The following is a 27,882-nucleotide window of genomic DNA, read 5'->3' as shown; positions in this document are numbered from 1 at the left end:
TATAGCTAAATAAATGCTTTTCAACACCACCACCTGCCCCGGCCATGCTGCGGTGTTCCCTGCTATTCGCAACTTCGCTGCTCCGGCGCGGACGGGGCAGCGAATGCCACGAGGCACATGCGTCGCGGTGTGTCGCGATTTGATGGACGTCGCTTTGTGCTCCCTGCAGGCGCGCGGTTTTCAAATGGCGCGAGAAATGGCCCAAATTCGTTCAGCCACAGCGTCGAGGGTAATTGCGTTTTCGATATGTTGAAACTGATACGGCTATTACTAACTGCCGGCTACAAATGTGTTTTGCCATCGGGCGCCTATCGATAATAGTTGACTATTAGAATTCAGTTAACCAGTTTACTAGTAAACGTGATTCGCCTGTTTTTTGAGGTCCGCCAACATTGGCAATACTATGCCGCAGAAAGCGTCTCTTTACCTCAAAAACCCCATTTTTGAAAATTAGCGGTGGGCTTCCGTGAAACACCCGGTGTTTCGGTTTTTGGTTCCCGCTATTGATATTGCTTTGTGGTTGTGATTATTGTCATTGCTGATGGATCAGCGTATGTCTACCTATAGTGTTTATTTACTAAATCATGCTATTGATGCCAGTGTTCTTGTGTTATGTGCCAGTGTTGTTTCTATATGCCTGAACAGCGCGAGCTTGTACAAAGCATTTTTCTTTCTTATTTTTTCTTTTTTTCTTTTCTTCTCGGTGTTAATCTGCTCAAGCAGGCGGATGACACCACTGTTATCATTATCATATCTTGTAGCGCTTTCTTGTACTTTCTTCACCATGTTTGCTCACTCCTGCCAAAGGCCTTCTGCGAAGGCTGGCAGTGCCTCTGAAATAAAATAGAAATATATGGTGTCGCTGTTCTCCCCGCATTAGCGAGTGTTGTCCCGGAAAGACTCCCTTCCCCACCTTTTAACGTAAGCTGTGAGGTACTAGAGCGCGACATCGCTTTCTCGTCATTTCGTTTTAAATACCTCAAATTTAGAACTGCGCGTATGGTAGTCCAAATAAAGCAGCCGCACTCTGGAGTGACGGCAGATGTCGGCTACGCAGCGAGCAAATCTGAGCCTCCTTCTGGTGCATGTTCTGAACACGCTCAACACCGTCTCGATCTGTGGTGTGCTGTCCCTGACTTCGTCGACAGCAGCGGCCGCGGTCTGCAGCGGTCGCACAAATTTATTCACGGCCTCGTTGCGCGCGCGGTCTTCGATGCAAAAGCGCGGCTCCCTCAAAGGATTGCGCGGATGCCTTGCGTCGCACGTCTCGCTGAACTTTCCTCTTGCTTTTATTTTGTTTCTTTTTTTAGAAGTAAGAGAGCAGGAACTTCCACGCAGAGCATGGCACGCATACACCCACCACATCCATCACGCTCATAGCGCGGTGGGAAATAGAAAATTATTGGTAATAAAAATATCAAAAGTGTGCGTTGAGAGTGTGACGCGACTGTGACGCACGAGAGCTTCGCGACGGGCGACCTTTGCGTTTTCGTCGGGTCAGCGAATTTTTACGCAGCTGCGCAGGACGCAGCGGCGAGAATGATTGTCTCCGATAGAGGGAGGAACTGGAAAGAAGGAGGGGAAGCAAGCCGAGGCTTTCCGTGGAAAGCCTCGACCGTGCCGCGCTCCTGTGCGGCTGTCGGCGCGAGCGTCGCCCCATTCCATCTTCCGCGTGGTTGGCGGCCGGGCCACAGCGCGTTGTTCCCGACGGTGGAGGTCGCGTGAGGAACGGTTGTTGATACCTTGGTGACCCGATTTTCTCTTTCTGGCAAGCGTCGCGGGCGGATACACGGCGCGCAGTCTGAGCGACACGTTGCCACCTTTGGATATGCACGGAGATGCGCCCGCTGGTACGTATCGTTAACTGCGACGCTGCGAATACGCCAACAGGACAAGAGACCTCGGTAATTTATCTGAACACGCAACGTCGATGTCCAGAAAGCGTCGAGCAACAAATTAGGAGGAGGACAAGAAAGGGCGGGAGGGCCTTTGGCAGGCGCGCTCAAGACATGAATTCAGCTTAGGGATATGCGTCAAAATGGACACATGAAAGAGCGATACCTTGCTAATATTTGCTTATGGGACCGGAATTTTGGAGGCGAAAGGAAGATCTTTAAATTAATTCAGCGAACCACGGTAAAGAAATTGACTATAGGCTACCTCTAGGCGACGAAAAATGCGCGTGCATTAGAAAGATCAAATTAATCATATATCCCAGTTCAAGTTAAAAAGAAATATACTTTGGGAGCACATTTAATGCGGCAAGCAGATAAGAGATGGTTTTTTATCGCTACACACTGCATGCCAAGGACAGAAAACGTAGCAGGGGCAGACAGAGAAATTTGGGGAGAGGCGTGAGAGAGAGGATAATATGCAGTACGTAAACGGAGACCGGAGCGGATTGTGGGTGGGGTCCTCAATCCAGGACCCCAGTAGCTTCCATCGACGCTTTGGCAACGGCGACTATCGACTCCTGCTCTTCCAGGGTGCCACTGGCCAGCGTCACATCCCACCGCTCCAGCGACGCATTGGGCGGTTTTAAGCGGTTAGGTTTAGCTGTGCATGTTCATGTAATGTGTGTAAATGCAGGCATACCATCACACCAGGGACATGTATACCTGCGTATAATGTTTTGCGAATGCGGTATGGTTGGTGGAGATTGGGGAAAGTGAATGTTTGGATGCGTCTTAGGTGGTAGGAGTCCACCGTCGAAAGTTGCTTATGTGGTGGGGTGTAGAGACTCCTACTTAGGCGGAGGGTTTCTAGGCGGGTTGAAAAATGGGTCGAGAGGGGGTGGAGTGTAGAGTCGGTGTGCCCCGCTCGGTAGGTATAATCTCGAGCTAGGGCATCAGCCCTAATATTGCCATCAAGACCTGCATGTCTTGGGACCCAGGTGATGGCGTGACCATGATGGAGATGGCCGCTCCATACGCGGAGAGCCGTGCACGGGACACGTCCACCCTTATAGGCTCTGTACAGGCGGCTTGGTAGTCTGCAAGAATGTGGGCGCCGTGGTGTTTGGTGTCGCTCATTTCGATGGTGAGATTAGTAAATTTGGCAATACGTATAGGCGGCTGCGTCTGGCTGATAACAGGGATAATTGGATATCAGTAATAGAGATCTTTGTCCTGCACTACGTGTAATCCTGATAATGATGATGATGTGCAATAATTGCGGGAATCTCATTTCAAGAGGTCGTTTTTAGGAGAGAGGAAAAGTCGCATCGCGCCCATGTATACATGCTGTGTTCCTTATCAGAGAGGGTCATCATGAAAAAGGCTCTTTCCCACCGTACAGCATGTGTTTCGTGCAACGAATAAATTCACTGAGATTTACCCCTAAGCGTCGCTATATATAGACAGTGCCTTTTAACTTTCGCCTGCCATTTTAACAATAGCGGCGCGTGGTAACGAAATGACAGAGAAGGCAGTGGTATAATAAAGGAATTATATGCCGCCCCTGTTCGTTTTTTTATCTGTACGCTTTGCAGTGCTGTGCTTAGACGCATAATAAACACACTCGATCAATTAATTATTAAAATCTGGGGCAATTTTAACTGGCCACAGCGCGAATTTTACACTGCGTATATGCACATCTTTCAAATTAGCACCAATATATTGCTTTCTTATCAAAAAAGTGCGTCCATTGTGCGAGTAAATACGGTGTTTACACGGCGTTCTGCTTCCTGAGCCTCACTGTTTGCGGGTTGCGGAGTAAAAAAGAAATCGTGTGGTGCAGACTTGTTAAAAGTCTTTAGACTGCATGCGTTGCTTTGCAGCAACGTACTGGTACACTTGTGGCACTCCTGAAGCAGCAAGAACCCTCGATCTCACCTTTTAAGGCCTTTAAGTACGCAGGGGTGTCCTAAGTGCTCAACCATACGGCCCAAAAAAAAACCACCACGCGTGTCCTGGAGACTTTCGACCAAAGCTGTACACATGGACAGCGTGAGATCCCACGTTCAAGTGCAAGCTCGAGTTCTTTGTGATAAAATGCTATAAAAAAACTCGCCTACATAATTCAGTAATGAAATTAATTGCTGCTTCGTTAAAGCAAACAAGTTTGTTCCCAAGGTCTGCAGAGCAGCTGATTTACAGTCTTTGTTTAAGGAGGAGTACGCATTTCATATTGCTTCAAAACAAGTCTAAGCTCGTCTTTCTTGAAGCTGTCATGTTCCCTTCCAGGATATCCTCATGCGAAATGACTTGCGACTTCCTTTCTTCAACAAGACGCCGCCGCGGTGGCTGAGTGGTTATGGCGCTCGGCTGCTGGCCCGAAAGACGCGGGTTCGATCCCGGCCGCGGTGGCAGATTTTCGATGGAGGCGAAATTCGAGAGGCCCGTGTGCTGTGCGATGTCAGTGCAGGTTAAAGAACCGCAGGTGGTCGAAATTTCCGGAGCCCTTCACTACGGCGTCTCTCATAGCCTGAGTCGCTTTGGGACGTTCATCATCATCATCATCATCATCATCATCATCAGCCTTACTACACCCACTGCAGGGCAAAGGCCTCTCCCATGTCTCTCCAATTAACCCTATCCTTTGCCAGCTGCATCCACCCTTTGCCTGCAAACTTCTTAATCTCATCTGCCCACCTAACCTTCTGCCGCCCCCTGCTACGCTTACTTTCTCTTGGAACCCACTCCGTTACCCTTAAAGACCAGCGGTTATCTTGCGTTCGCATTACATGCCCTGCCCAAGCCCATTTCTTTCTCTTGATTTCGACCAGGATGTCATTAACCCGTGTTTGTTCCCTCACCCACTCTGCCCGCTTCCGATCTCTTAACGTTACACCTATCATTTTTCTTTCCATGGCTCGCTGCGTTGTCCTTAACTTAAGCTGAACTCTTTTCGTTAGCCTCCACGTTTCTGCCCCGTTAAACCCCCTTAAACCATCTTCAACAAGAGAGCTATAACACTGTCAGTGCAATGCTTAATTTCCAGCGCAGAAAAGCTTCGCCGCATATCTTATTCAGATAAGTAATCCGACTGAGCGGCATCCCTGCTCGCTAGGAACGACGGCCCTGCAAAGGTCAGCGTACGGAAGTCGACTGAACAGATTATGTGACGTCAAAGGAACGTGACGTAGGCGCCTCCATCCTTTCTCTCATTCCTGTGACGTTTGCGAATATTGTCGACATTTTGCTTGACATTTCGTCCAAAGAACAATATCAGAGACCTTTGCCCAACGCTATTATCGAGGTGTGATGCTATCGTTTTTTCTTTGTTTTGTTCAGTTTTCAACTGGGAGAAATATTTTCGACATTTTCGATTTTTATTAGGAACATGCCATTATGGCATATAAAGAATTTTAAAAGGAATTCGTCCCTGCGCACAATGCACCGAGTGAAGACTATGAAGGGGAAAACACAGTATACTTTTTCGATTCCGTTATGTCAATGCAATTCGTCGTGTGAACAAATCAGCAAAGCTCCGTAATTTTAAATTGTATATCCTTGGAAACCAAGGAAACGAGACCATCTCCAGTGCGCCCGCAGGACGCGGGGTCGTCCATCTTTAAGACGATTTTATGCTGTCATTCCGCGTGCCTGGCTTGATATGGTGCCCCTTGGCCTCGCGAAAAGAACCCCAAATATACTCAGCGGCGCACATTACATACCAGCATAACGGAGACTGGAGCTAAACAAGCTGCGTGTACATATGAGGACGTCGTGGCCGGAGAGTTTATAAATTTCACTGGGTAATAATTTTTTGTCTCATTTTGGTTTCATATCGGCAGCAGCGCGATATGCACTAAATGCGGAATCGATCGGGCAGCGCGATAGCTCAACTCAAATACACAAGCTTAGCGGCTTGACTGCCGGTTTATGCAGTTATACAAAGTTATGAGGGCCACTCTAGTGATGGTGGAAAATAAACAAAAATTGTAAATTGTGGGGTTTACCGCCCCGAAGTTAGGCTTAAGCTATGAGGGGCGGCGAAGTGGAGGACTGTGGAGTAATTCACTCCAACTTGGGGTTCCTTAACATGTGTCGACATCGCACAGCGCACGGGCGCCTCTCCCTTTTCTCCCCATTGCAACGAGGCCGCCGCGCTTGGCACTAAACCCGGTTCCTCTGGCTGAGAACTCTAACCACTGAGCCACCGCGGCGGGTGTACAGTGACCATGGTGGGACACAACAGAAACTTTTGCAGCGTCCTGCATGCTCTCTACAATAGTATAAATCCGCCGTAACGTACAGGTGTTGACTGTAATCGGCCTGAAGCCATCCTTTCCAAATGCCAGTCGACCTCTTGTAAACGACGCATTAGCCTCGACCGCACTGGCATGCCTTGTCTTGAATGCCGGATATAAGTCAGTCATGCCATTCCCCTCTTTCCCGAAAAAAAAAATTTCCGACAGTGACACTGGCAATGCTTGAAGGTGCATGCATAGTTATCATGAAAAGGCCATTTGGTATACCGGTCAAACTTATAAGTTCACTTTCAACACAGCGAGTTTTTCGACCCGGTAGCATTGTTTATAGAGGATATGGAAAAAACTCTTAAAGGGACACTAAAGGGAAATATAAAACTAAGGAAGGCCATTCCTCGGGAGCACTACCGATGATTCTTCTGCGCGCAAAGGTGGCCGCGCTACTGAGCAAACCGCAAATGAAAGTCCTGAAACCCTTCCACAATCAAACTACCCGCAAAGAATGAGCGCAGTGCCGTCATTTCTATGATGTGTTTGTAATGGAGCTCTCCGACCAATCAAAGGCGCCACTTCCAAAGAGCGGAAACGTGACCAGAAACAGGAACTAAAATGCCGGTTAAGTCAGCCGTCACGGCGGCAAGATGCAAGTGTCCTCCCCTCCGAATACTATCCCCCACCCCCTCACTGAAAGGCAGATGCTCTCCGCTGCTTCGCGTGCGCCTTCGTGTCTTTACAACGCGCATATGGCAGAAATAGGTCCGTGGGTGCGGTAGAAGCTACTTGAAGTTATCGAAGGGATTCGCAGATTTACAGAACATGCTGCCGTGAAGTGTATACGCGCAATCTTCGAGGGGCCCTCAAAAGCATGCTAGCAGCAGTCGCGCTCTAATATATCTCATTCAACACCACATCTGAGTGAAAACTTGCACGCGCACTGCTTGTCAAACAATGCGCTATGATGTTGATTGTCGCGTGTTTGTTGACTAACTACGCAATAAGTATGACGGCAGACGACCTTTTATGATTAACTCTGCTGTGGTCGTTGCGATTTATGCGTTCGTGAATTGTATCCGGTGGTTTGCAAGTGGATCCAAATTCAGGGTACGCTCCGCCGACTCCCAGCTATGTAACTGCCGGCATAACCTAGAACACACATGAGCTGGTTGAACGTTTTTCTCGCGGAATAGCCTGTACCGTTAATATCGGTTTAGCTGCAAATCGCATCCGTATACTGCAGGATTCGCCGTAAAGAACGAGCAACCAAATAAAAGGCGCTAAAATCCTGTCTTGCGTGCCGGTGCCTCACATACTGCATGCGTGGGGACCCGCGCTAGAAAACATTTCTCTTTAATGAGCCGAAAGCCAAACGAGAGGCGATGATGCATGCATGTGGTACTTCTCAGATATTTTTCTGCATATCTCAACACATATCGGCCTTTCCACGGCGCAGAAAACAAGAAAGCACGAACTGGCATCGCGCTTCACACGTTGACGGTTTTCACGCTAATGCGCCTGTACGCAGGAGTGCGTACGAAAAAAAGAACTTTGCTCTTTCAAAAAGCCCGAAACCTGCACAAAGTAGTCCATTCGGCACCTTAAGTGAGAACGAAACCGATTCACTGGCCGCATAGCTATAGTAACAGAGCGTGAATGCCGTTGAGGGCTTGCAGTTCTGAACTCGCTACGTACAACGGCCTCACGCAGCCGGAGTATACACAGAATGCCAGGCGAAAGATTCGGCGCTCGTGTTTGCGTCCAGCCTTTCGCTCCGTCGTGTGTTCGGCGCTGTTTCTGTTACGCAACTCTTCGCTTTCATAGTTACGCTCGCCTCGCTGTATTTCGACGGTTTTTGCCCATTGACGGCGAAAAAGCGATCCTCAAGAAAGCGCATAAATACGTCACTTTATAGCCTCAGTTGCGCGAATCCGCAAGTAATGCCGCCACGTGTATTTCTATTCTACGCAATTTTCTGGCTTATAAAAGATTTGTGTTCGGTAAAATAGAAATATTTGCGATCACGTGACGCCAACCTATCACTCTAGCCAGATATAGTATTCGCCTTCAGCGTCCTTTTATGTTCCACCTTATTTTATGAGCGCTAACTCAAGGCCCACTTTCATAACGGCGCGAAGGCTTCAATAGGGCTATGAAAGATGGCGTGTGGCGTTGCCGCTCCGGAGTTTCCCAAAGGAGTATGGCGAGATCTCACATGAGCCTGCTGGCGCTCCTAACGACTTCTGCCGCCTGTTCTGCAGAGAGGAGGCAGGCAGTCAGGAAACGGCTTAAACGACTGTCGTCATTCTACCATCGCAGACAAGTTCTCTCGCAGACGTTTGCCGTCTGCCGCCGGAAAGGATATTGCCACAGGCTTGTTTGGGAAGCACTAAAATGGAACGGCGTCCTTCTTTTAGCGGCGATGTGAAAGGTTTCCGTCCGTGAAATATTTCGTAGAAAAAGAAAAAAAAAGAATATGAGCTCTTGCTCTGGAAGCACCTCACGGAACCCATAATAACTATAGGAGCGCCGTTTCAACCATTCTCACTGCGTGTGAACAAGAGGCGCGGTTCTTCAACCAAAACTGGCTTCCGAGTGCGCAGCATACAGGCACAGGAGAATGGCTGCAAGGAAAGACATAATAGTAGCCTTGCAACGAGAAAGAAAACAGAATAATTTCAAAGAAGTGAGAGCGGCAAAAGGAAACGAAAGAAGGAAGGAAGGAAGGAAGAAAGAAAGAAAGAAAGAAAGAAAGAAAGAAAGAAAGAAAGAAAGAAAGAAAGAAAGAAAGAAAGAAAGAAAGAAAGAAAGAAAGCGGGAAAACTCCATGTCTGCAGCCAGACCACGTTGAGGAATAGGGGTGGAGTGACGCCGTCTTGTCGCGTTCGTTGAATTCGCAGACAGACGACAGCCGTGTCGGTGGCCTATAGGAGTGGTCGGCACAAAGAACGTCGGGCTTAATGTCATCCTGATTAGAAAGAAAGCGACCTTTGGAAACGATGCTCCCGTGCATGCGCCGAAGTATAGAGGGTAGAGGCAGGGTACTTTCGATGGATGACGAAATAACTACGGTTAGACATAGCCATACGCCTCGCGCTTATTGGGCCTTATAGGTGTCACTATATCATCTAATCTAAGTTGGAATTTACATATTGACAACATATGTTCAAAAGCTGAAACTAAGTTGTGGTACCTTAGAAGAAAACTGAAACTTGCATCCACAAAAGCAAAACTAACTGCCTATCTCGCGCTGGTACGTCCGACACTGGAATATGCAAGCGTCATATGGGATCCGTATCAGTCAAATCAAACGTATAAGATTGAAAAAGTTCAAAGAAGGGCCGCCAGGTTCATTCTGTCAAAATATAGATATACTGATTCCGTGACTGACATGCTGCAAGAATTACAACTTCCTTCACTGTCGAAACGAAGGAAGATCGCCAGGCTAAAATTTCTTTATCTTTTGCGCAATAATCACTTCAACTTAAACACAAGCTGCTATTTGCAACAGCGTTCGTGTCGCCCTGTAAGAAGCTCCCACAGTTACCAGATTACACCCATGATGGCCCGTATTAACTGTTTTAAATACTCCTTTTTCCCCAGAACAATAACAGAGTGGAATTCCCTGCCTCAGACCTTTCTGCAAATAGACAATCTCCCCCAATTTGAAAATTGCTTGTACCGTCACTTACCTGAATAGACATCCTTGTAATTTTGTTTTTCTTTTCATACGTTTTGTTTCCCTACTGCTATTTTATGGTTGTAAGCTAAAATATTTACCCGCTAGCGTTTGTGCTTTAGGTCTGTATCTGCAGTGCAGGACAGCTGTGTTGCGATGACTGTCGTTTTCAAATTGACTATTTTGAATTGTGCACTGTTCATACTTGTGGCTGTGTGACATAACTTACATATGTATCTGTTTTCACCCTGTAACGGCCTACGGCTGACAGTATCAATAAATAAATAAAAATAAAATAAATAAATAAATAGCCGCACTATTGACGTCACTGCTCATTTTGCGATAGCAGTACATATATGAACGCACCTTAATTCTCAGAATACAAAGAATGAAGTAAAAGGACAAAAGCTTTTCATTTGCGAACGGTGTGGTAGTTGAAATGTTGAAAAGGTCGGGGAGCTCCACAATGACGAGACCTTTTATGTTTTTTTTTGTGCGTGTATAAATATGTGCAGTGGTCTCTCGTGCGCGGGTGTATTTTGGACAGTGCCCGGACACTATCGAGAGTGGTGCGAACTTGTACATTTAATCTTTGTATTTTGAAAAATAGCGTAAATAGCCCTCACATATGTCCTTTCTCGTTATCGCTCGCCACTGTACGGCGGCCGCAGCTCCGGTGCTTAACACATATTGGATAACAACTGCCGCAGCTGGCAACATCTTTTCCTTTATTTATGTATTTTCTTTCAATAAACCACTGCTACTACTACGACACGTTTTACCTTTTCAGCGTCGACAGGCGCACCATTTTCTCATATGGTTAATAGTTTTTGCTGAGAGGCTACTCAGCTAAAAGCGGTTATGTTCACTTCGAGCGCACCAGGAAAGCAAAATGCGCTTGAATAAAAATTGTACGTACCTTAGCTAAATTGCCAGGTAATGTGCAGGGCGTTGCAATATTAAAGGAAGCAGTCAGTTTGCATAAAATATTTAATTTAATTGCTATATTGCACTGAAGTTGCAAGTGTGCTATGGGTATGATTTGTCGAAACGAAAGCTGTTTCTAAAAAAAAAAAACGTTGCTTGTCACTAAAATCCTAAGAACTAATCATTGCTTTAATGCTCATGACATGTTCCTTTTACAACGAGTGGATTTTTTTTAAAGCTTTAGAGATTTTTATTTCAAAACTACGCATGATCCATCGGTGCCACCGGCGCATTTGGGTTATACGGCCGGGCGGATATTATGTACGTTGCAGATCTCGGTAATTAGGCTAATGAACTGAAATGACTAATAACCATTTGTTATTTTAGGAGGTATACTGCTAAACTGAAGGCCGTCAACATCAAGGTGAGCCCAGTTTCTAAATTTTCTTTATCGGCAATATGGTCCGAAATATCGAACGTCAAAACATTTCTAATGCAGTAAATACAGACGCCGTTTGTGTATTTTAAGACGTAGAAGAAGCTAAGGTGATTTCGGCGACGGTACTACGAGCAGCGACAGAATTTTATAAATATGCAACGCGGGAAAGACAACTCAACGAGCTTTGAAATGCGTATATAATTGACTTCCGGTATTTCGAGCCATGTTGCTGATAAAGAAAATTTCAAAGCTGGGCTCACCTCCGATGTTGACAGCCTTCAATTTCGCAGTACACCCCCAAAAAGCTAACAAAAGTTTATTAGCTAAATTTAATTAATTAATCGCGTAATTACTCATATCTATCACGTACAGAGGCTAAAACGCTTGTCTAAAACACGTTCTGGGCGTGTTTCGGGCTGGAAACGCGGTATATAGCGATAACATTTGTTTTAAAATGGTCTTGATACCATCATCACCATTATCATCAGCCTGACTACGCCCAGTGCAGGGCAAAGGCCTCTCTCATGTCTCTGCAATTAACCGTGTCCTTTGCCAGCTGCACCCACCCTATGCCTGCAAACTTCCTAATCTAAACCGCCCACCTAACCTTCTGTCGCCCCCTCCTATACGCTTGCCTTCTCTTGCAATCCAGTCCGTTAGCCTTAAGGACCAGCGGTTGTCTTGCCTTCGCATCACATGCCCTGCCCAAGCCCATTTCTTCCTCTTGATTTTGACTAGGATGTCATTAAAACGCGTTTGTTCCCTCACCCACTCTGCCCGCTTCCGGTCTCTTAACGTTACACCTAACATTTCCCTTTCCATGGCTCGCTGCGTTGTCCCTAACTTAAGCTGAACCCTTTTCGTTAGCCTCCACGCTTCTGCCCCGTAGGTGAGTACCAGTAAGATACAGCTGTTGTACACTTTACTCTTGAGGGATATTGGAATTGGTTTGCTCATGGATGGTCTTGATGTAAGCGTGTGCAAATAAGCTCGTAGGATTTCATCGTCATTTTTTGCCTTCCTGCTCGCTGTGTCTTTGGGAGCTGCGGAACACACAGTTCGGTCGTTCTGGGCATGTGCTTTGTCCCTGTACATAATGTCCGCCTTGTTCTAAAATTCACCAGCAGAGACCGCACCGCCGTATCGCTCACAGTGTTTGAAATAAAAATATGTAAATGTTAAAAAACGCCACTCTGTATATTGCTGCTGCTTGTGTATGAAATGCTATTTTTGCGCCTTTTGTTGCGAAAAGTGGTCCCGCGACACGTTCTCCTCCTTTGCGCAGACCGCACGGGCGCTCTTCTGGCTGTGATCCTGCTGCACTGCGCCTGCATGTGGGTTGCATCGCACGGCAGAGAAATAGCGGAGGATGTTGACCCGGCACAGTCAGTATTTTCACTACATATGACACGTAGTCAAGCCGTTGAATGTAACATACTATTTCTTGTGAAAGTAACTGCTTTGTTACATTTTCTTGGAACACTGCATTCGATGCCTGTGTTTTGCAAGCGGACGTACGCAATTGGAAGACTGCTTTGACCGTTGCATGCGTAGTTGACTATCTCTGTTTAAGGAGGTGCTCGCTCGTACTGGACACTTTTCGCTCGAAAGCATTATGTAGTTCTAAAGATTAGTTCGCACTCACATGCTCGATTTTTCTCGGTGTAAGCTTCTGCTATAGGTGGTTTAACTCTATTATGGACGGCGTATCACGTGTGATACACATGCTAAACACCTGAATACTTCTCTTTTTTGCTCGCCGATCGAACTACATGACTTACTAGTACTGTAGCAGAAACGGTCGTTTACAACATTTTTATCAAAGGAAGGTCAAAGCGTCTGCTGCCAGAGATTAAGGACACCTACTAAATGATACATTTGTGTAAAAGTTAAGCATAATGCAAAACAGCCCAAAATTTAGGTGGTCGTAATTAATGCTGCGTTGGCAGGAGATAAAGCAGTTTTGAATTTTTTTCTTGATTTACTATATGCGTCTGCGTATTTGCCCATAGTATTATCGCCGTCGGACATTCCGAAATCACCAAAAATAGCTAAATTTAATTATGCATTAATGATATATTTCTTAATAAAGTTCCCAGCTTTTAAATATCTGAATTGAAGGAGCAATTACTGACGAAATCCCAGAAGTTCGTGACTTTTATCCGAAGTTTTCAATGTATGGGCATTACAGGGTTTTATCTTTATGAGCCAGTGTACGTTACACTGCATTTCCCGTTCCTGTGTCGTCCATTGCTTTCGTTGTTCAATCGGGAACAATACAGTAAACAATAAGAAAAGGGAAAAAATCGATTCAGCTTTTTTTTTATCTCTCCTTCATGTTATCTGAGATAGCTTAGCCTAAAATGGTAAATCGGCCTCGAACCAGAACAGATAATTTTCTGCTAGCTGGAGTGTTTCCGCAAATGCAAAAAGAAAACATGCAAATGGCGGAATATTCTGCATCGCGATCGCTTGGTTTTATTCTACCGGACACCGAGGTATTGCTACCAGCCCTTGGCGCGGTGCTCTGGATTCGTTAATCCTTCTCTAAGCAACTTAAACTCTCTTTTCCACTGACAAACTGCTAGTATATTATTTCCTTATCTTTTTTTTTAAGTCCTAAGGAAATTCCGTACCTGCTGCAAGGGGCCCATGGTGCGAAGATGGGCTACATTAATCCGGAATGCGACGACGCTCGGGTAAGAGAATGCTAAAGTAATACTTAGTTGTCTTATGTCTGCAAGGTACCGTCGGTTTGGTTTAGATTTAAGGGGCCTAACGTCCCAAAGCGACTCAGACTGTGAGGGACGCAGTAGTGGAGGTCTCCGGATAATAATTTCGACCACTTGGGGATCTTTAACGTCACTGACATCGCACAGTACGCGGTGCTTTTGTGTTCACCTCCATCGAAACGCGGCCGCCGCGGCCGAGTTCGAACCCGGGTACTCTGGCTCAGTAGCCGAGCACCATAACCACTGAGACACCGCGGCGCGTATCGTGAATTTCTCAGTCTAACATAAGTTTGTATCGCGAAATCGAGGAAAACTATTACCTACAACTAGCGTGCACTCTATGAAGCTCATATAAGGATTATTATCTACGAGACATCTATCGTCTGCAGTCACTTAAGTGCAAATTTTCATTCTTCCCAGCCGCCGCTGTGGCTGAGTGGTTATGACGCTCGGCTGCTGGCCCGAAGGACGCGGGTTCGATCCCGGCCGCGGCGGTCGAATTTCGATGGAGACGAAATTCGTAGAGGCTCGTGTGCTGTGCGATGTCAGTGCACGTTAAAGAACCCCAGGTGGTCGAAATTTCCGGAGCCATTCACTACGGCGTCTCTCAAAGCCTGAGTCGCTTTGGGACATTAAACCCCCATAAACCATAAACCATCATTCTTCCCTGCTAACACACATAAAGGGACTCTCAAACACCTTCCCAGGAGAAGACATCAACTTGCTCAATCACTGCATTGTGTTTTCATGAACACCTGAGCCAAATAATACACTTCTACAAGCAGCAGATAACCCACAATCACGCGCGAAAGTTGGCGAGCCTTTCCCGGCGACTTTTTCACGCTCGCACCCTCCTCCGTCGCTCGCATCTACGTATTCATGTTGAGAGATGGCTACTGGCTGGGTTCTTTCAGACTTCAGGCAGCTAGCATGGCCGCGGCCAATAAACCGCGTAGGTCCGGCGGGTCAGGAAGCTCTCCCCCGGAGATGGGGCCGGCGGAGGAGCGCCGACCTTCCAGCGTGCAAAAAGTAACGAGAGGAGAGGGAAAGGCGCGAGGACGCTGATATTCAAATTTTTGCTACAGATAACTCCGTTTCTACAAAGCTCATTAAAAAAATTCTTCCTGGACAATATTCGTGAAGCACCGGGCTTGAACATCCCGGGCATGCCGCAACTTTATTAAAGCCCCTTTTTAGAGAAGGACAATTTTACTTTAGGCACATTCGAAGCGGCTGCAATAAATATTGCAGAAGGAGGCCGCATATAGTGACTGATCGGGACGCCTTATTAGGTGGAAGTTAGCACTTAATATATCAGCGAGGAGGAAGAAGAGTTCAGTCGCGCATAAGATGTGGAAATATGCAAAAACTAAGATCGAGGCACAAAATATTTAGAAATACACGCAGTTAATATGGCTCAAAAAGAACTGAAATAAGCAGATCGTTGTTCCACAACCAGAGAGGGAATTAGTATGCGTACTTAATACACCCAAACGAGTTTTCACAACAGAACACGCGCCGAAGGTACATCATAAGTTGGGACAAAAAATTGGCGGTGGTTTAGCTCTGGTTAAACCTGGAGTGACGCGATAGCTACAGCTGGCTGAGTGGTACTTGGTCACGTGGCCAACCACGTGATCAGCCATGGCGCCGCGCCGCCGGCAGCTGCTCCGCACCACGTGACCAACCACGTGACAGCGTGGCGGCGCCGCCACGCTGAAGGCTCGAAATGCTACCGTAATGTAGCTATCGCTACAAAAACAGTTTCCAGAAATCTCAAGCATACATAAAAGCATCCTATCAAATACAAATCTACAGAAATAATTCTGAAATGAGCAAACAACAACGCAATTAAAATAATTTAAATAGAATAATAGTGTGATAAGACAGCCTGTGAGCTTCTTTTGAAATACGGATATTGCAGACTGCACTAGATGTTGCTATGTAAAGCCAGTGTTTTGCCGAATACGAAAGCTAAGAAATGAACAGTTTCTGTATGGTAGTTGGTACGTAATTGTGTTGAAATTATTGCCTAGTTCAAATTAGTGTACATCATGGGGCTTCCATTGCGTAACTCTGACTGGATTTCGGTCACATATACATCACCATCGCCAGAGCTCATCGCATAAAAAATAAGATTAAATCGTTCTTGACCAGAATTTTTTTTAAAGACTTAATTGTGTCTTTAGTCACGAGAGTGCTGAGCAATCATTGATGCCTTTGCGATCCATAGAATTGCGCGCTACAGCGATGAAATGCAGTTTGACCTCATTTCCAGATATGTGCGCAATAAATTTTCATTTTTGGAGACAGCAAAGAAGCACCGCGTTAGGACGCACCTCGTTGCCATTTCACAGTGCATGCTTTTTTTCTTGGCTAACTGCAGTCTCACCTCGACGTTGACTACGACGGCTCACCCAGAGAGCATAAATGTGAAAAGGAAGATTTCCTGCGGTACTTGGACCATGGAGTAAGTTGGCGCCGTGTTGTCGCCGAGTTCGTGTGGCGGTGCTCACTAAACGTTAAAAATGTGAAATCCCTGCAAATAATGCGTGTGTTCAGCAACTGGTCTTGTACTCCGAAATTTCCAGCGTTCTCAACTGATAAGTGGCGAGCGTATTCTATACAGGCTCATATTTTTTAAAGTGATAGCTGCAAGTCTCTAATTCAACGAAAAATGCGACGTCCCGTCGGTAGCGTCCGGCGTCTGCATGCTAATGAGTACGCGTGTGATTAGAGAGGCACTAATTAAGATAGTGGTGATTAAGTCAGTAGCAAAGTGCATGTAGGTGAGCGTACGCGAACGACTGTATGCTTGTGTCACGTGACATTGGCGTGTCCTGTGATCTGGCAACATTAGTAGAGCACGTGATTGGGTAATATGCTAATGAGATCAAGTGGAGTCGCTGACGGGACCCATTAATGCTATCGCGTCGTATTATAAAGACGCAGCTTAAGTTTCATTCAAATTTTTCTAATTTACGTGGCATAGAAGGTACTGTGACAATTTATCTGGGTCTGTTTACATAGAATGAAGCATCATCAACATAAAGCAAATGAAGAACTTGCAGATTTCCCCGTCATTGAGAGCCAGTCGAATGCATGCCAACATTTACTACTCCAAGACGTGCCCGACATACCGTGGATAGTAGCAAGAGTCCAACCTACTTATAGGAATGTTGAAGTGAAATGAAATATCATAGTTACAACAGGGTTGCACAGAAAAAAGAAACGAATGATTTAAAAGCATTTCACGGAATAAAGGAAAGTGATTCACATCGCTTAATTTGTTTGCACTACAAAATATCTAACCAATAGACCTCTCCCGGCGTACGTCAGGGATGACGTTTCGAAGGAGGGGCGAAGGGCGTGGCTTGGAGTGGTTGGCAAAACATTCCGCTGCTAGCAGCGTGGTGCAGTGGATTTGGTCTCGTGTAGTGACAATTTGCTGTTTTTTTTTCTCAATGCCATCGGGTATGTGCGCAATGGAGTGCGCTAGTGGATCGAAGAAGACCAGCCGCATATATTCCTTCCGCTTTCTGAACAGCGCAAACCGGTGAAAAATGGGTTTCGCAGCCGTGCTAAGAGCAGATGTGACCGGCGTCAAGCGCTGTCAGGATCTGCAGCGTGCACTTGGTTGTAAGCAGATGCACTCGGTTGCTCGTGCGCTCATGTACTTTTGTGTGAACAAGCAAGCACTTAGTTTGCTTTATTATGCTGCAGGACGATTCGTACTGAATCATGACCGATCGAGCGCTCTGAAGCCCGGATGGCATGTGACCACAAGGAGTATTCGAAGATCTTCTATATAGGCATTTGTAGTTAATCCTTCGCGTTCAAGAAGCCATAGCTTCTGTTACGAGACGGCTCGCAGGGGAATGCCATCGCCTTGGCCGCTCAAGCGCAGCCGCATTACAACCCCCGCGGAATCGTAACATACCGCGCTCGATCAAGCGCTGCCGTTTCCGAGTCGAAAAGCAGTTTTGCTCGCATCATTTAAGTGCGCTTTTCAATTATTATTGCGCTCTGTATGAATTTCATGTAATATATTCTACAAAACGCGCTAATTGCCCCGCTATTTTGCGTACAGCTGTTTCTATAGCGATGCGTATTGCATTGATTGTCCCGCACTGCACTTACCCTTACGTTCTAGCAATGATATCGTGTGTTTGTCAGTCATAACATAATTTAAACGAGGCCAGCTAGACATGTCAGCACTTGAGGGGAAAATCGGCCAGCTGAGCACGGCGCTCGTGCGTACACTGCTGTCTTCGCTCATGAGCGCCCACGTGCGCTTCGCAAGGCTCTGCAGTCGTTTCTTTAAAGGGCGTTTAGGATGCGGTCACCGGTGTCGAAGTCTGAAATAACCTACTTGTCAGCATGCCATTCCATTGCGAGGTCTATATAGTTTTCAAGCGGCTGGTAGGATCTTATTGTCTGTGTACAGCACAGGCCAGGTTTGACTAGATGCACGAAAATATCTCCGAAGTGCATGTTTGCCGAGCACTTAATATCCTTATTTTTCCAATTGGCAGTCGCTAATGAGACCGTGTACTGGAGTGCCACGTACATTGGCTTTATCTAAACATAGTAAATGCACAATTTCAGGCAGAAAACACACGGCGTCAAGCAGCTCGCGAAGCTCCGCACAGCAATTAAGGCAGACCGCACCGCAAAGGCCGCTTTTGCCAACCACGCCCGTTTTCGTTCAGCGCGCAATCTCGCCCACTTGCTCCCCTGACGTCACATTGTTTGCAAACAGGGAGAGGTCCATTGGCTTTGTTTCTTAGCAATCTTGGTCGCATCTCTCTGCAAGGCGTTTCATAACTTCACAATCGATAGCGGGACACATTTCTCAACGATTAGTTCCTGGAGGCACTCGGCCATTTTTAAGGCCTCCTGATGCGCCAGAAATCGCACAGCTTTTTTGTTCAACACTGTCAGCGCGCTGAACATGCTGTGGCACTTGCGAGGGTCGCCTCATATAATAATATGAAGTATGATATAATGAAGTAAAATATTATACTTCATCTGTGAAATGTAGAGCTCTCTCATCCAATCAGGGCCAAGGAAGGCACTAAATAATCCCTCAAATATTTGTGCAGTGTTGACTATTTTTCAACCAATTACTGCATTGATTGAAAAGATAGTTCGGGATGGTGTTTCGCAAGTACAGCGAGCGTTTCATTCACTGTCTAAATTAGCAAAGTCCGGCTGAACACAGCACTGCGGAGTCCTGATGAGAAGTGGTCGCCGCCATTCGAAAACATGGCACCCGGCCAGTCGGCCGAGTCTCCTGCGCGCAGCAGCTGGACACTGGTGCCCTTTTCTTCCTAGAGAGGGAGCCGCTAGTTGCGGGGGTAAAGAGACGGCGGAACACGTTTTGTAGCACACGGCGTGCTGATTGGCTGAGATCGCCGCAGCCTTCACAGCGCTGCAAACAGCTTGCGAGATGGTTTATGGGGGTTTTAACGTCCCAAAACGACTCGGGCTATGAAAGACACCGTAGTGAAGGGCTTCGGGAATTTCGACCACCTGGGGTTCTTTAACGTGCACTGACATCGCACAGTACACGGAAGATGGAGTACAGTACGGTCTTCACTTATCTAGACTGAACCCTCTGTGAGGTGGTGAGAGTGTTTGACACTCTACAATCTTTTTCCTCCAATACCAATGAGTTGCCACCATAACACTTCAGCAGTGACCAAACCTCCGCCATCGCAGCATAGGAAATGACTTCGCCAAATACAGCGCCAGTGGTCATGACGTCACTTGCATGCGTAGTGGAGGCTGCTTTTCAGGAACAATTCTTGACGGCATAGGAACAAACTCCTGATTGTGTGCCGAAGACGATGTACACAGTCATTAGCAGAGTCAATTTGAACACATCTTCACGTCGGCATTCACAACAACCTGCATAAGTATACAAGCCAGCTTAAAGGAGCGTCGTGTCCCGCCTGTCCCTTCTTTGTCTCGTGCTGCGCTGCTCCCGCCGCAAGATCATGCACCAACCAGCCCAACTTTTCACATTGCTAAAGGAACACGGAGAACAACTGCATTCCACTTCTGTTTTTCAGTTCTGTGGCTTTTTATGCGTACGTTTATGTTAGCCCAGCAGCAGAAGATGCATTTATTGCTTAGAAAATTGCACTGAAAATACTCCTGGTACTTCTTTCAAACAAGGTACGTCAACCCAAGAAACGACTGCATGATGACTGTTTTTAAGTTCATGGCGGGGCAGGGTTGGGATCCGCACGAGAAAAATGCGGTGTCGAAGCGCCACAGTTTACTTGTGAATCGGCCTATAGTGACAACACCTGTATTTCATTTTTCTTGCGTTTTTTAGGTCATAAGAGCTCTGTTTTCATTGAAAATAGCGTCTCTGTTATTAGAATGCGGTAATCCATCTATGCAGACTAACTTTTATTTGTTTTCAGTGTCCATTCACACATGGCGAGAATTTAGCAACTTGTAGTATGTAATCACACCTGCGTCCATGGGCAGGAAGCCTGCTGTCCTGCTCGGATAGAAGAAAAAAGACCTTCGGGATTGCGATGGCAATGCGCATTGCGGGCGCAAACACCTTAGTCCAGTCAACCGACCGACCCAAATGGAGAAACCATGTGACAGCGTACATGGCCTATCCTGCGACGCAGTGCCTCGCTTGTGTATCTATCCCGCGTGACACATGCAGCCGTCAAAATCAGGCACGGGGTCAAGTTAGCAAAGAACAGAGGACTAGTGTTATGGCACAATCCGCTTTCTCTCGTTACAGTTGAGAGCTAGCATAGTAGTGCGAGAGCATTTTCAGAAACCAACGAGGGAGCAAGACGAACGAAGAGATTCCTCTCTACGTTGTCCTCAATGCTGTTTTCAAAATGATCTCCATCAGTGATCACATCCCACTGAGAGTGCAGCGCTAAATATCCCCACGCTGGTATCCGGAAGGCTGCGGAGAACCCCGAGACAGGGGTGGCACACAGGCGCCCAAGTGTGAAGGCACTCTGTATTTCAGCAGCATTTCTGAAGGGGACTTACTGTACGGTAAATGGTTACATCTGTAGCTTAGTAACACTCGCGCAAATTTTGTCCCGAGATTGTTCACTGTCGAGAGTTTGAGAAGGCTGTTTTTTATGGAATGAACAGTGTTCCGTGACGCTATTGGACTGTGTGTGGTACGGTGTGCTGCGTAGGTCCATTATGTTGTCAGTAATAAATCTATTATCTGACACGACTGTTTACGGCAAGGCAAAACGAGCAGACAGTTCGCGAAGCCGAGCAATTGTTAGTTCAGTGGTGGAGGACCAGACAGGGAGTGGCTTGATCTATTTTTTGAGCGAGTCGACAACTACCAGAAATGAGTGTCCGTCGAATGGCTTGGAATGCAGGTGCCGTCAGTGGATGCAAGCGAGTGAGAGGAATGCGCTAGTGCCGAGGTTTGCCAGCCCCTCAGCATAGTCGATGAAAAGCCCTGACCACCTGGCTCCTGTTTCCGGCCAACTGATAGGAGCCTCATGAGGGGACATGTATAAGCTTCTTGCCTAATGACGTAACAAAAGCACCAATCATATCTGACGCATGTCAGTATAGAGCATCGTATCACATTCTACAATAAGTGGCGTCGCATCGGTGTAGCGTGTATTGCTCTGAGGAAAATGCTGAGCTGTAATTGCGCTTTTTAATATAAATCAAACTTTTCCGAAAGGGCTGGTACCGTTCAATAATCAAGTGCCATCGGATCAAGAAGGACTATCACGTGAGTTGTGCGATTATTACCTTTCATTCTTACAAGGCTGACTATAGGTTGTTCTAAAACAGAAGAAAATCCCATTCTGAAGACTTATTCATGGTGCGTATCTAACTCCTGTTCCCATAGCCTTATCATTACTGTATGAACAAGAGGATAACGTACAGTGGTGCGATACCCACACAGTAAGCATACAATTTCCTCTTTGCACGACTCAATTATCGTTTCAAACTACAAAAAATTCTCTTTGCAGCCGTACTCTGCAGCCGTGCTCTATCAACAGAATAAAACTAATTTAAGTGCAGGAACTCATTACTACAACAGATAATATGATGAGGGCTTTGGCTCTGTGGCGAAAGAAGGAGTGAAATATATTATAAACGACACAAATGTTTGAAGAACTGCATGCAACGTCGTTTATAACTGATAAGAACCGACACCTAAAATACGGAACCATAATTTGAATTCAGAGAAAAATAAAAACATTCAGCTGATGGTAAACACAGCAAGAGTTGTCGAGAAGACTGCAACAGCCAAGCCGTTTCGATGGAAGTGGCTGAACTTCCGCTGTCGCTTCACATTAATTTGCAGAAAGATGTCTCTCATTGGAATCCGACCCTCCATGTAATGAAGCTGAACTGGCGTATTGCTCAAGTGTGACACAGGGAAAGTGTCATTTCTGTGTCGGTTGCATGGGCTTGCCTGATCATGTCGGAGTAACTGCCCCACAGATATAAAAGTTCTGCATGATTTACTACATTTCACAATGCATTTTATGAACTTGTGGCTACATTAGCTGTTTGTTTCAAAGCACAGGGAATATATTATTTTAACATAGTGCAATCCACTTCATGAGGACCCAGCTGCGCCTGTACTAACAGGTGTGAGCCCCCTTGGGCCATCTGCACATGTGCAGAAAGGTTCTGCTGGCCACGGTAGAGGACCATGAATTGCGCTATGCTAAAACTCTGTGGTGTCATGAAGAAAACAATGTGCATTTACCAAAGCCCATTAAGGCGTAGGAAAGAAGTAGTTTCACTTTATAAGATAGCATAATGTGTGCATATTCTTGTTTTGTTAGGCACAAGTTGCTCCCTCAGCTACTGGGTTCAAAATGGCTGTTATGATAGCAGATGAATATTTCATAAGAAAGCATGCGGTGTTGTTGCAAACCAGAAGATGGTGTTAACACAGAGTATTTGCACCCATGCTCAACAAATGGATTAGCTAAGCATTATCTATTTAGTATTGTTTATTCTACGATGGCCGGTTTTCGGAAAGGGTACTTGGCAATAGACCATGCTCTCACCATCAGTCAAAAGACAAAAAAAGCGCAGAATGTAACCTGCCCATAGATATGGTCTTAATAAACTGGGGGAAAATTTTTGACTCATTCGAGACATTAGCAGACATGCAAGGATTGCGCAGACAGAGTGGAGGGGAGAGGTATATGTAAAGGTGCAGGAAAATGCTCCACAGGGCAAGCTACGATGCCAGCCAGGTACACATAGTTGTCAAAGTAACTCTTTGCGCTGGTATGCCCGCAGGGACCTTCGGGTATTCAAAATAAAATAAAATAGATAAATAATTGGCGGTCAATGGTGTAGGATTTTGTCCTGTGAAGGATGTAGTTGCGCTGACGATGATTTTATGCTGACAATGATGTTACCTTAATCCACTGGGCATGGCAACTGGTATGACAAAGATAGCAGTAGTAATTAAAAGTGTCGATACAGCTTGGTGGTGGTGGTGGTAAACATTTATTGATAAGAATGAGGAGTTCAGCGCAGATGAGGCGAGTTTTAAACTGAATAATGTTGGCTGGAGTTCGCAGTGCACGTCCCCAATTTTCTTAGGCCACTTGATTGTTCATAATAAAAAAAGTAGTCTGCATGGTGTAGCAGTTAACTGGTTTCGATCTGTATTTGTGGTGCTAAGCGGAAAGGACAGTGTGTGCCTCTTTATTGAACAGGAATTTAAAGGAAAAAAGAAAACTTCTTAGCGTGGCTGTCTTTTATCATGCCTACTCTTTACTATCTAGGTCTCTTTGCAACGCATTAAGTATATACTTTTTGTCCAGTGCCACGACAAACACTGTTGCTTCGCAAGCAAGCAGGCCGTTTTGTGTTTTTAAGCTGCCTTTCAATCCGCACAGTGAAGGACACCGCCCTTTGTGGCCTGTGTATGGAGAATACCTCTACCTGCCACCACAGCGCTGGCTACACAACATCGAGGTACGCATAGGTCGGTGCATGCATGCATGCATGTATCTGCTCATGCATACAGTGCAGGCAAGTTGGGTACAGACCGCAACGGTGCAGGAGGTTCCATGTACGACCGCTGAAGCTTTGCAGTGTGCAAACAATTGTAGTTCGCTTGGCAGAATAGAGGAGGGGGATGCACTCTTTACAGCAGTGGTCAGCCAAGTAATCTACCTAGCAGGCTACTCTGGATGATGGTGAAAAAAATAAGAAGCGTGCAACATTGAAGCTGCTTCACGCCAGAAGCAGAAAAGGAGTGCATGCGTATAGACTACCTCCAGCATGCAAGCTATGCGCTTCTTTCATGGACATAACACGGGCCGAAAAGAGAAAATAAAAAACACATGTGAATCGATATTCAGTGATATCAGTGTGGATAACAATGCTACTTTCCTTTCAGCAATTCGGCTCCACCAGTGTCCCATATTCATTTGCACATAGTCTCTCTAGAACCTGTGAAATTTTGTGAAAGTGACAGCATTGACCCAGCCAATCATGGCTGACCTCCCACAGCTGTTTATGCTTGGTAACATTTTCCGACTGGCCACCTCACAACACAATAACCAAGGCGACCTATCAGGATATCCACTGATGTGCGAACAGCTCTTCGAAATGTGCCGCTGGTTGGCTGACACCAAGCTGTAGCTGCTACTACAGTGCATGGTTTTAATGAGCAAATGTCTGTAGCAGCACCACATATTAGCATTATGCTTTCATGTTATTAGAATATGCATATAGCCGTGTGGAGACGTCCCATACAAGAGCAGGTGATGAATGTGTTACCGAGCTGTGCTGTGGGAGTCAGTCAGTCCTGCATCAAATGTCGTCTAACCTTGCAGTGCACGAGGTTGCATAAAGAAAACGAGGATATGAAGAAAAAGAGAATGGTTACCAGATGACTGGCTAGGTTTCATCAAATGCTACGAAGGCAACAAAGGCGCAAAAGCACCTCACCCCGTATGGACACCTGAGCCGCGCAGTGAGGGGACCAATGAAAGGACTGAAAACTAGGGAGGAGAGAAAGGAGGACAGACACATACCCCATATGGGTGCATACAGCAATGAAGTAGGTGCCCCGTATGGGCATGTAGTTACCTTCTACTGTCTAACCAACTATCTTTATGGTAAAAAATGATTACACTACATATTTCTCATAGATAAACAGCACAAAAATTAAAATAACACATTCCTCTGTACATTCACTGGTTTCAGTGGGCCCAACTTGTGCCCGGGACCATGCTGCCACAACTTGCCATACTGTACGCTGGCATAGTGGAAGCTTCCCTGGGAGCAACTTGATTTCCGATTTTGCCTGCATCTATGTATAAACTTTACCAATCTTTGTCTTGTTTATGCATAACCTTGGCTTTGCACTGACTTACCTTTGTAGTTTATGGTTTATGAGGGTTCAACGTCCAAAATGGCTCAGGCTATGAGGGACACCGTAGTGAAGGGCTCCGCAAATTTCGGCCACCTGGGGTTCTTTAACGTACATGGGCCTCTAGAATTTCGCCTCCATTGAAATGCGACCGCCGCGGCCGTGACGGAACCCGTGTCTTTCGGGTCTGCAGCCAAGTGCCATAACCACTGAGCCACCGTGGCAGCTGACCCTTGTAGTGCTTGTAGCTTCTCAATGCTCTTGAATCAACTATATCCTTGAGAGACACACTTTCTTGCTCACTTCGTGTGTTGTGCAGCACGGAGCAGTGGTGATGCTGTACCACCCGTGTGCACCGACGTGGTTTGTGCAGAAGCTTCGTACCATCGTGAAAGGATGCTTGCGGAAGCACGTCATAACTCCATACAGGCGTCTCAGCCTTAAAAGGGTGAGTTGTCAGACAGAAGGGTAAGATTTCATACTTGTTAGCTGTGCAGATCCTCCATTCAAACATAAGCCAAACATTTAAGTGGTGCCTCATGCTTCTCCTAATGACTCAGTCCTTCTACTTGTCTGGTGCAGAGTTGCAAATTGTCGTTTATTGTACCGTCAAGGAATTTTCACGAAAACTTAAAACTAAGTGGGTACCGCTGCTGTTGTGATATCGGTGCGATATGTAGGTTAACCAAATGAAAATGCAGGCAAATAAAACGAAACATATTCATGGCAAACACGGCAAAAACACACAAGCAGGTAACAGACCTTCAAAGTTAAATCTTAAGCTCGCACAGAGAAAGCTGTAAGCTAAAAGGTCAGAAAGAGTTTCTTTCTAACATTCCATTTTCTGACAGCCACTAAATGAAAGAAGTGAGCTGTGCCAAGAGGCGGTCAGTGTTGCATAGCCAGATTGAGGGAAAAAAACAAAGCTGCAGCACTGCACATGTGTTGGAAATGCATGGGCTGTTTTACTCTCATGTGAGCTGTCCTCAAGTAAAAAAAAAAAAAAATAAAGGTGAAAAGCAAGTTTTTTAAGATGTGTTTTTTTCTTTCTTTTTTTTTTATTTCCTCAGCCGCTGGCTCTGGTTGCGTGGGGCTGCAGGCTAGAAATGAGCCACGTGAAGACAAGAGAAGTAGTGCACTTCATAAAGGCAAGTGGACCTTTTGGAGATCATGAATCGATGTCAACTTTTGGTCAGCAATGCTCCAATTTTGTTCTTTCCACATTTAAATATTCCTTTACAGTGAAACACAAATCCAGCACTGAGTGAGTGCTTAATTCACTCACTCATTTCAGAACTTGTCAGACTTGCATTGATGCCTCTTGGACCTGACTGTCAGTTTTGCCACCCACAGCGTTTTTGATCATATTTGTCAGAATATAAAAGAGGTGCGGTTAATGAGGAATGCCACCCTTCCTGTATGTCTTGCCTGACCTTTTGGTTCACTATCCTGATTTGGGATCTAATTTTTTTCTATCTATTTTGAATCCATAATCATTTTATTGTTTGACAGAAGAAAAACAATATGCTTGAGGTTCTATTTTATCTCATTCATTGCTCATCAAGAATGGACCAATAATCTAGTAAAATGAGACGAAGAGCTTTTGGAGTTTTTTAAAGATGTCGTGCATCATAGAAAATGGGCTGACATGTGTTTCCCGGGATTATTCAGCTCGCACTTACACTTGATGTCCAAGTTAATGAGACCCAGCGGTTAAAAGAAAACCTCCTACATGTTTCAGGGCTAAAATAGAACTGGTAATGTTGAAGATATTCCAAAAACAAGCACTTATGCTTTACGTTAAAGTAATAGTCGATTATAGTCGATTATAATTGAGTAACTAACTTTTTAAAGAGACAGAGATATGCAAAATGCCTCAGTTACGAAGTTGTGGAGCGTCAAAAACTTCGCACAATTTCTAAATATAATGTAGCCATTTCTGAAATAACAAAAATGCACGACACATGTACCAAGTGTCCCTCTGTTTCTCTACCACATACAGAAGTGCGCCCTTAAGGGCCCCGAAGGAAAGCTGTCCAAGGAGGGCCAATACGACTTCAAGCTGCTGTCGAAAGCCGTGCCTCCTAGGGGATCTGACGAGGAGGACTCGGTCCTCTGCCCGAGCGTTTTTGATACAGATGACCTTGAATAGTGCTTATGTGCTCCCTCTTTATGCCGACTACACGCTCCATCTCCAATGCACTCCTGAAGGCACCGCTTCTCACGTCCCTTGGGCATTTTCTTTCATATAGTATTTTAACATTGCTTGCTCAACAGAGTAGGAATTCGCGCTCAGGTTTCCTGCAAGCATGAAGAAAAATCTCGCCTTGGTGATATCTTCAGCTGATTAGCGTCCGCGGACTGTAGTTGACTTACACAGTGGCGATGTATAGAGAGTTTTCTTTTTTAACAGGAATTAGGAACGTATAAATTCACAAATAAGAAACGCATACGCGTACCTCTATTCAAGGTGTGTTAACATCGACCACAGACACAGTGGAATAAAAATCACTAGAAAAATTTGCTGCCCTTAGTGGAGGGCTGACAAACACTGAAACAGCGCATACTGCA

The 27,882-nt window shown here is 45.8% G+C and overlaps 1 protein-coding gene across 2 annotated transcripts; it reads left to right on the top strand.

Moving 5' to 3' along the window:
* Positions 1-1,657: 1,657 nt before the first annotated feature.
* On the top strand, positions 1,658-27,882 carry LOC144120500 (uncharacterized). Of its 2 annotated transcripts, XM_077652948.1 has the most exons (11): positions 1,659-1,850; positions 11,142-11,178; positions 12,479-12,578; positions 13,811-13,892; positions 16,312-16,395; positions 21,631-21,681; positions 21,802-21,857; positions 23,828-23,906; positions 25,631-25,759; positions 26,382-26,459; positions 27,314-27,882. In XM_077652948.1, exons 3-11 carry the CDS (start codon positions 12,526-12,528, stop codon positions 27,461-27,463), a joined length of 762 nt encoding a protein of 253 aa, XP_077509074.1. In that variant the 5' UTR covers positions 1,659-1,850; positions 11,142-11,178; positions 12,479-12,525; the 3' UTR covers positions 27,464-27,882. The 2 variants fall into 2 exon arrangements, with proteins under 2 accessions (XP_077509073.1, XP_077509074.1); XM_077652947.1 differs by lacking the exon at positions 11,142-11,178 and having other exon boundaries at positions 1,658-1,850.

This window comes from Amblyomma americanum, chromosome 2 (assembly GCF_052857255.1).
Source record: "Amblyomma americanum isolate KBUSLIRL-KWMA chromosome 2, ASM5285725v1, whole genome shotgun sequence".
In the NCBI taxonomy this organism is placed as follows: domain Eukaryota; kingdom Metazoa; phylum Arthropoda; class Arachnida; order Ixodida; family Ixodidae; genus Amblyomma; species Amblyomma americanum.
This window is presented reverse-complemented; position numbering and strand designations above follow the sequence as displayed.

Bases quoted from the DNA above. Each gene is read 5' to 3' on its own strand.
- LOC144120500 (XM_077652947.1), top strand. From the start codon at position 1,829: ATGCACGGAGATGCGCCCGCTG. The intron at 21,682-21,801 runs GTGAGTTGTGCG...CTGTTCCCATAG, and splicing joins GGATCAAGAAGGACTATCAC to CCTTATCATTACTGTATGAA. The intron at 25,760-26,381 runs GTGAGTTGTCAG...TTATTTCCTCAG, and splicing joins GGCGTCTCAGCCTTAAAAGG to CCGCTGGCTCTGGTTGCGTG.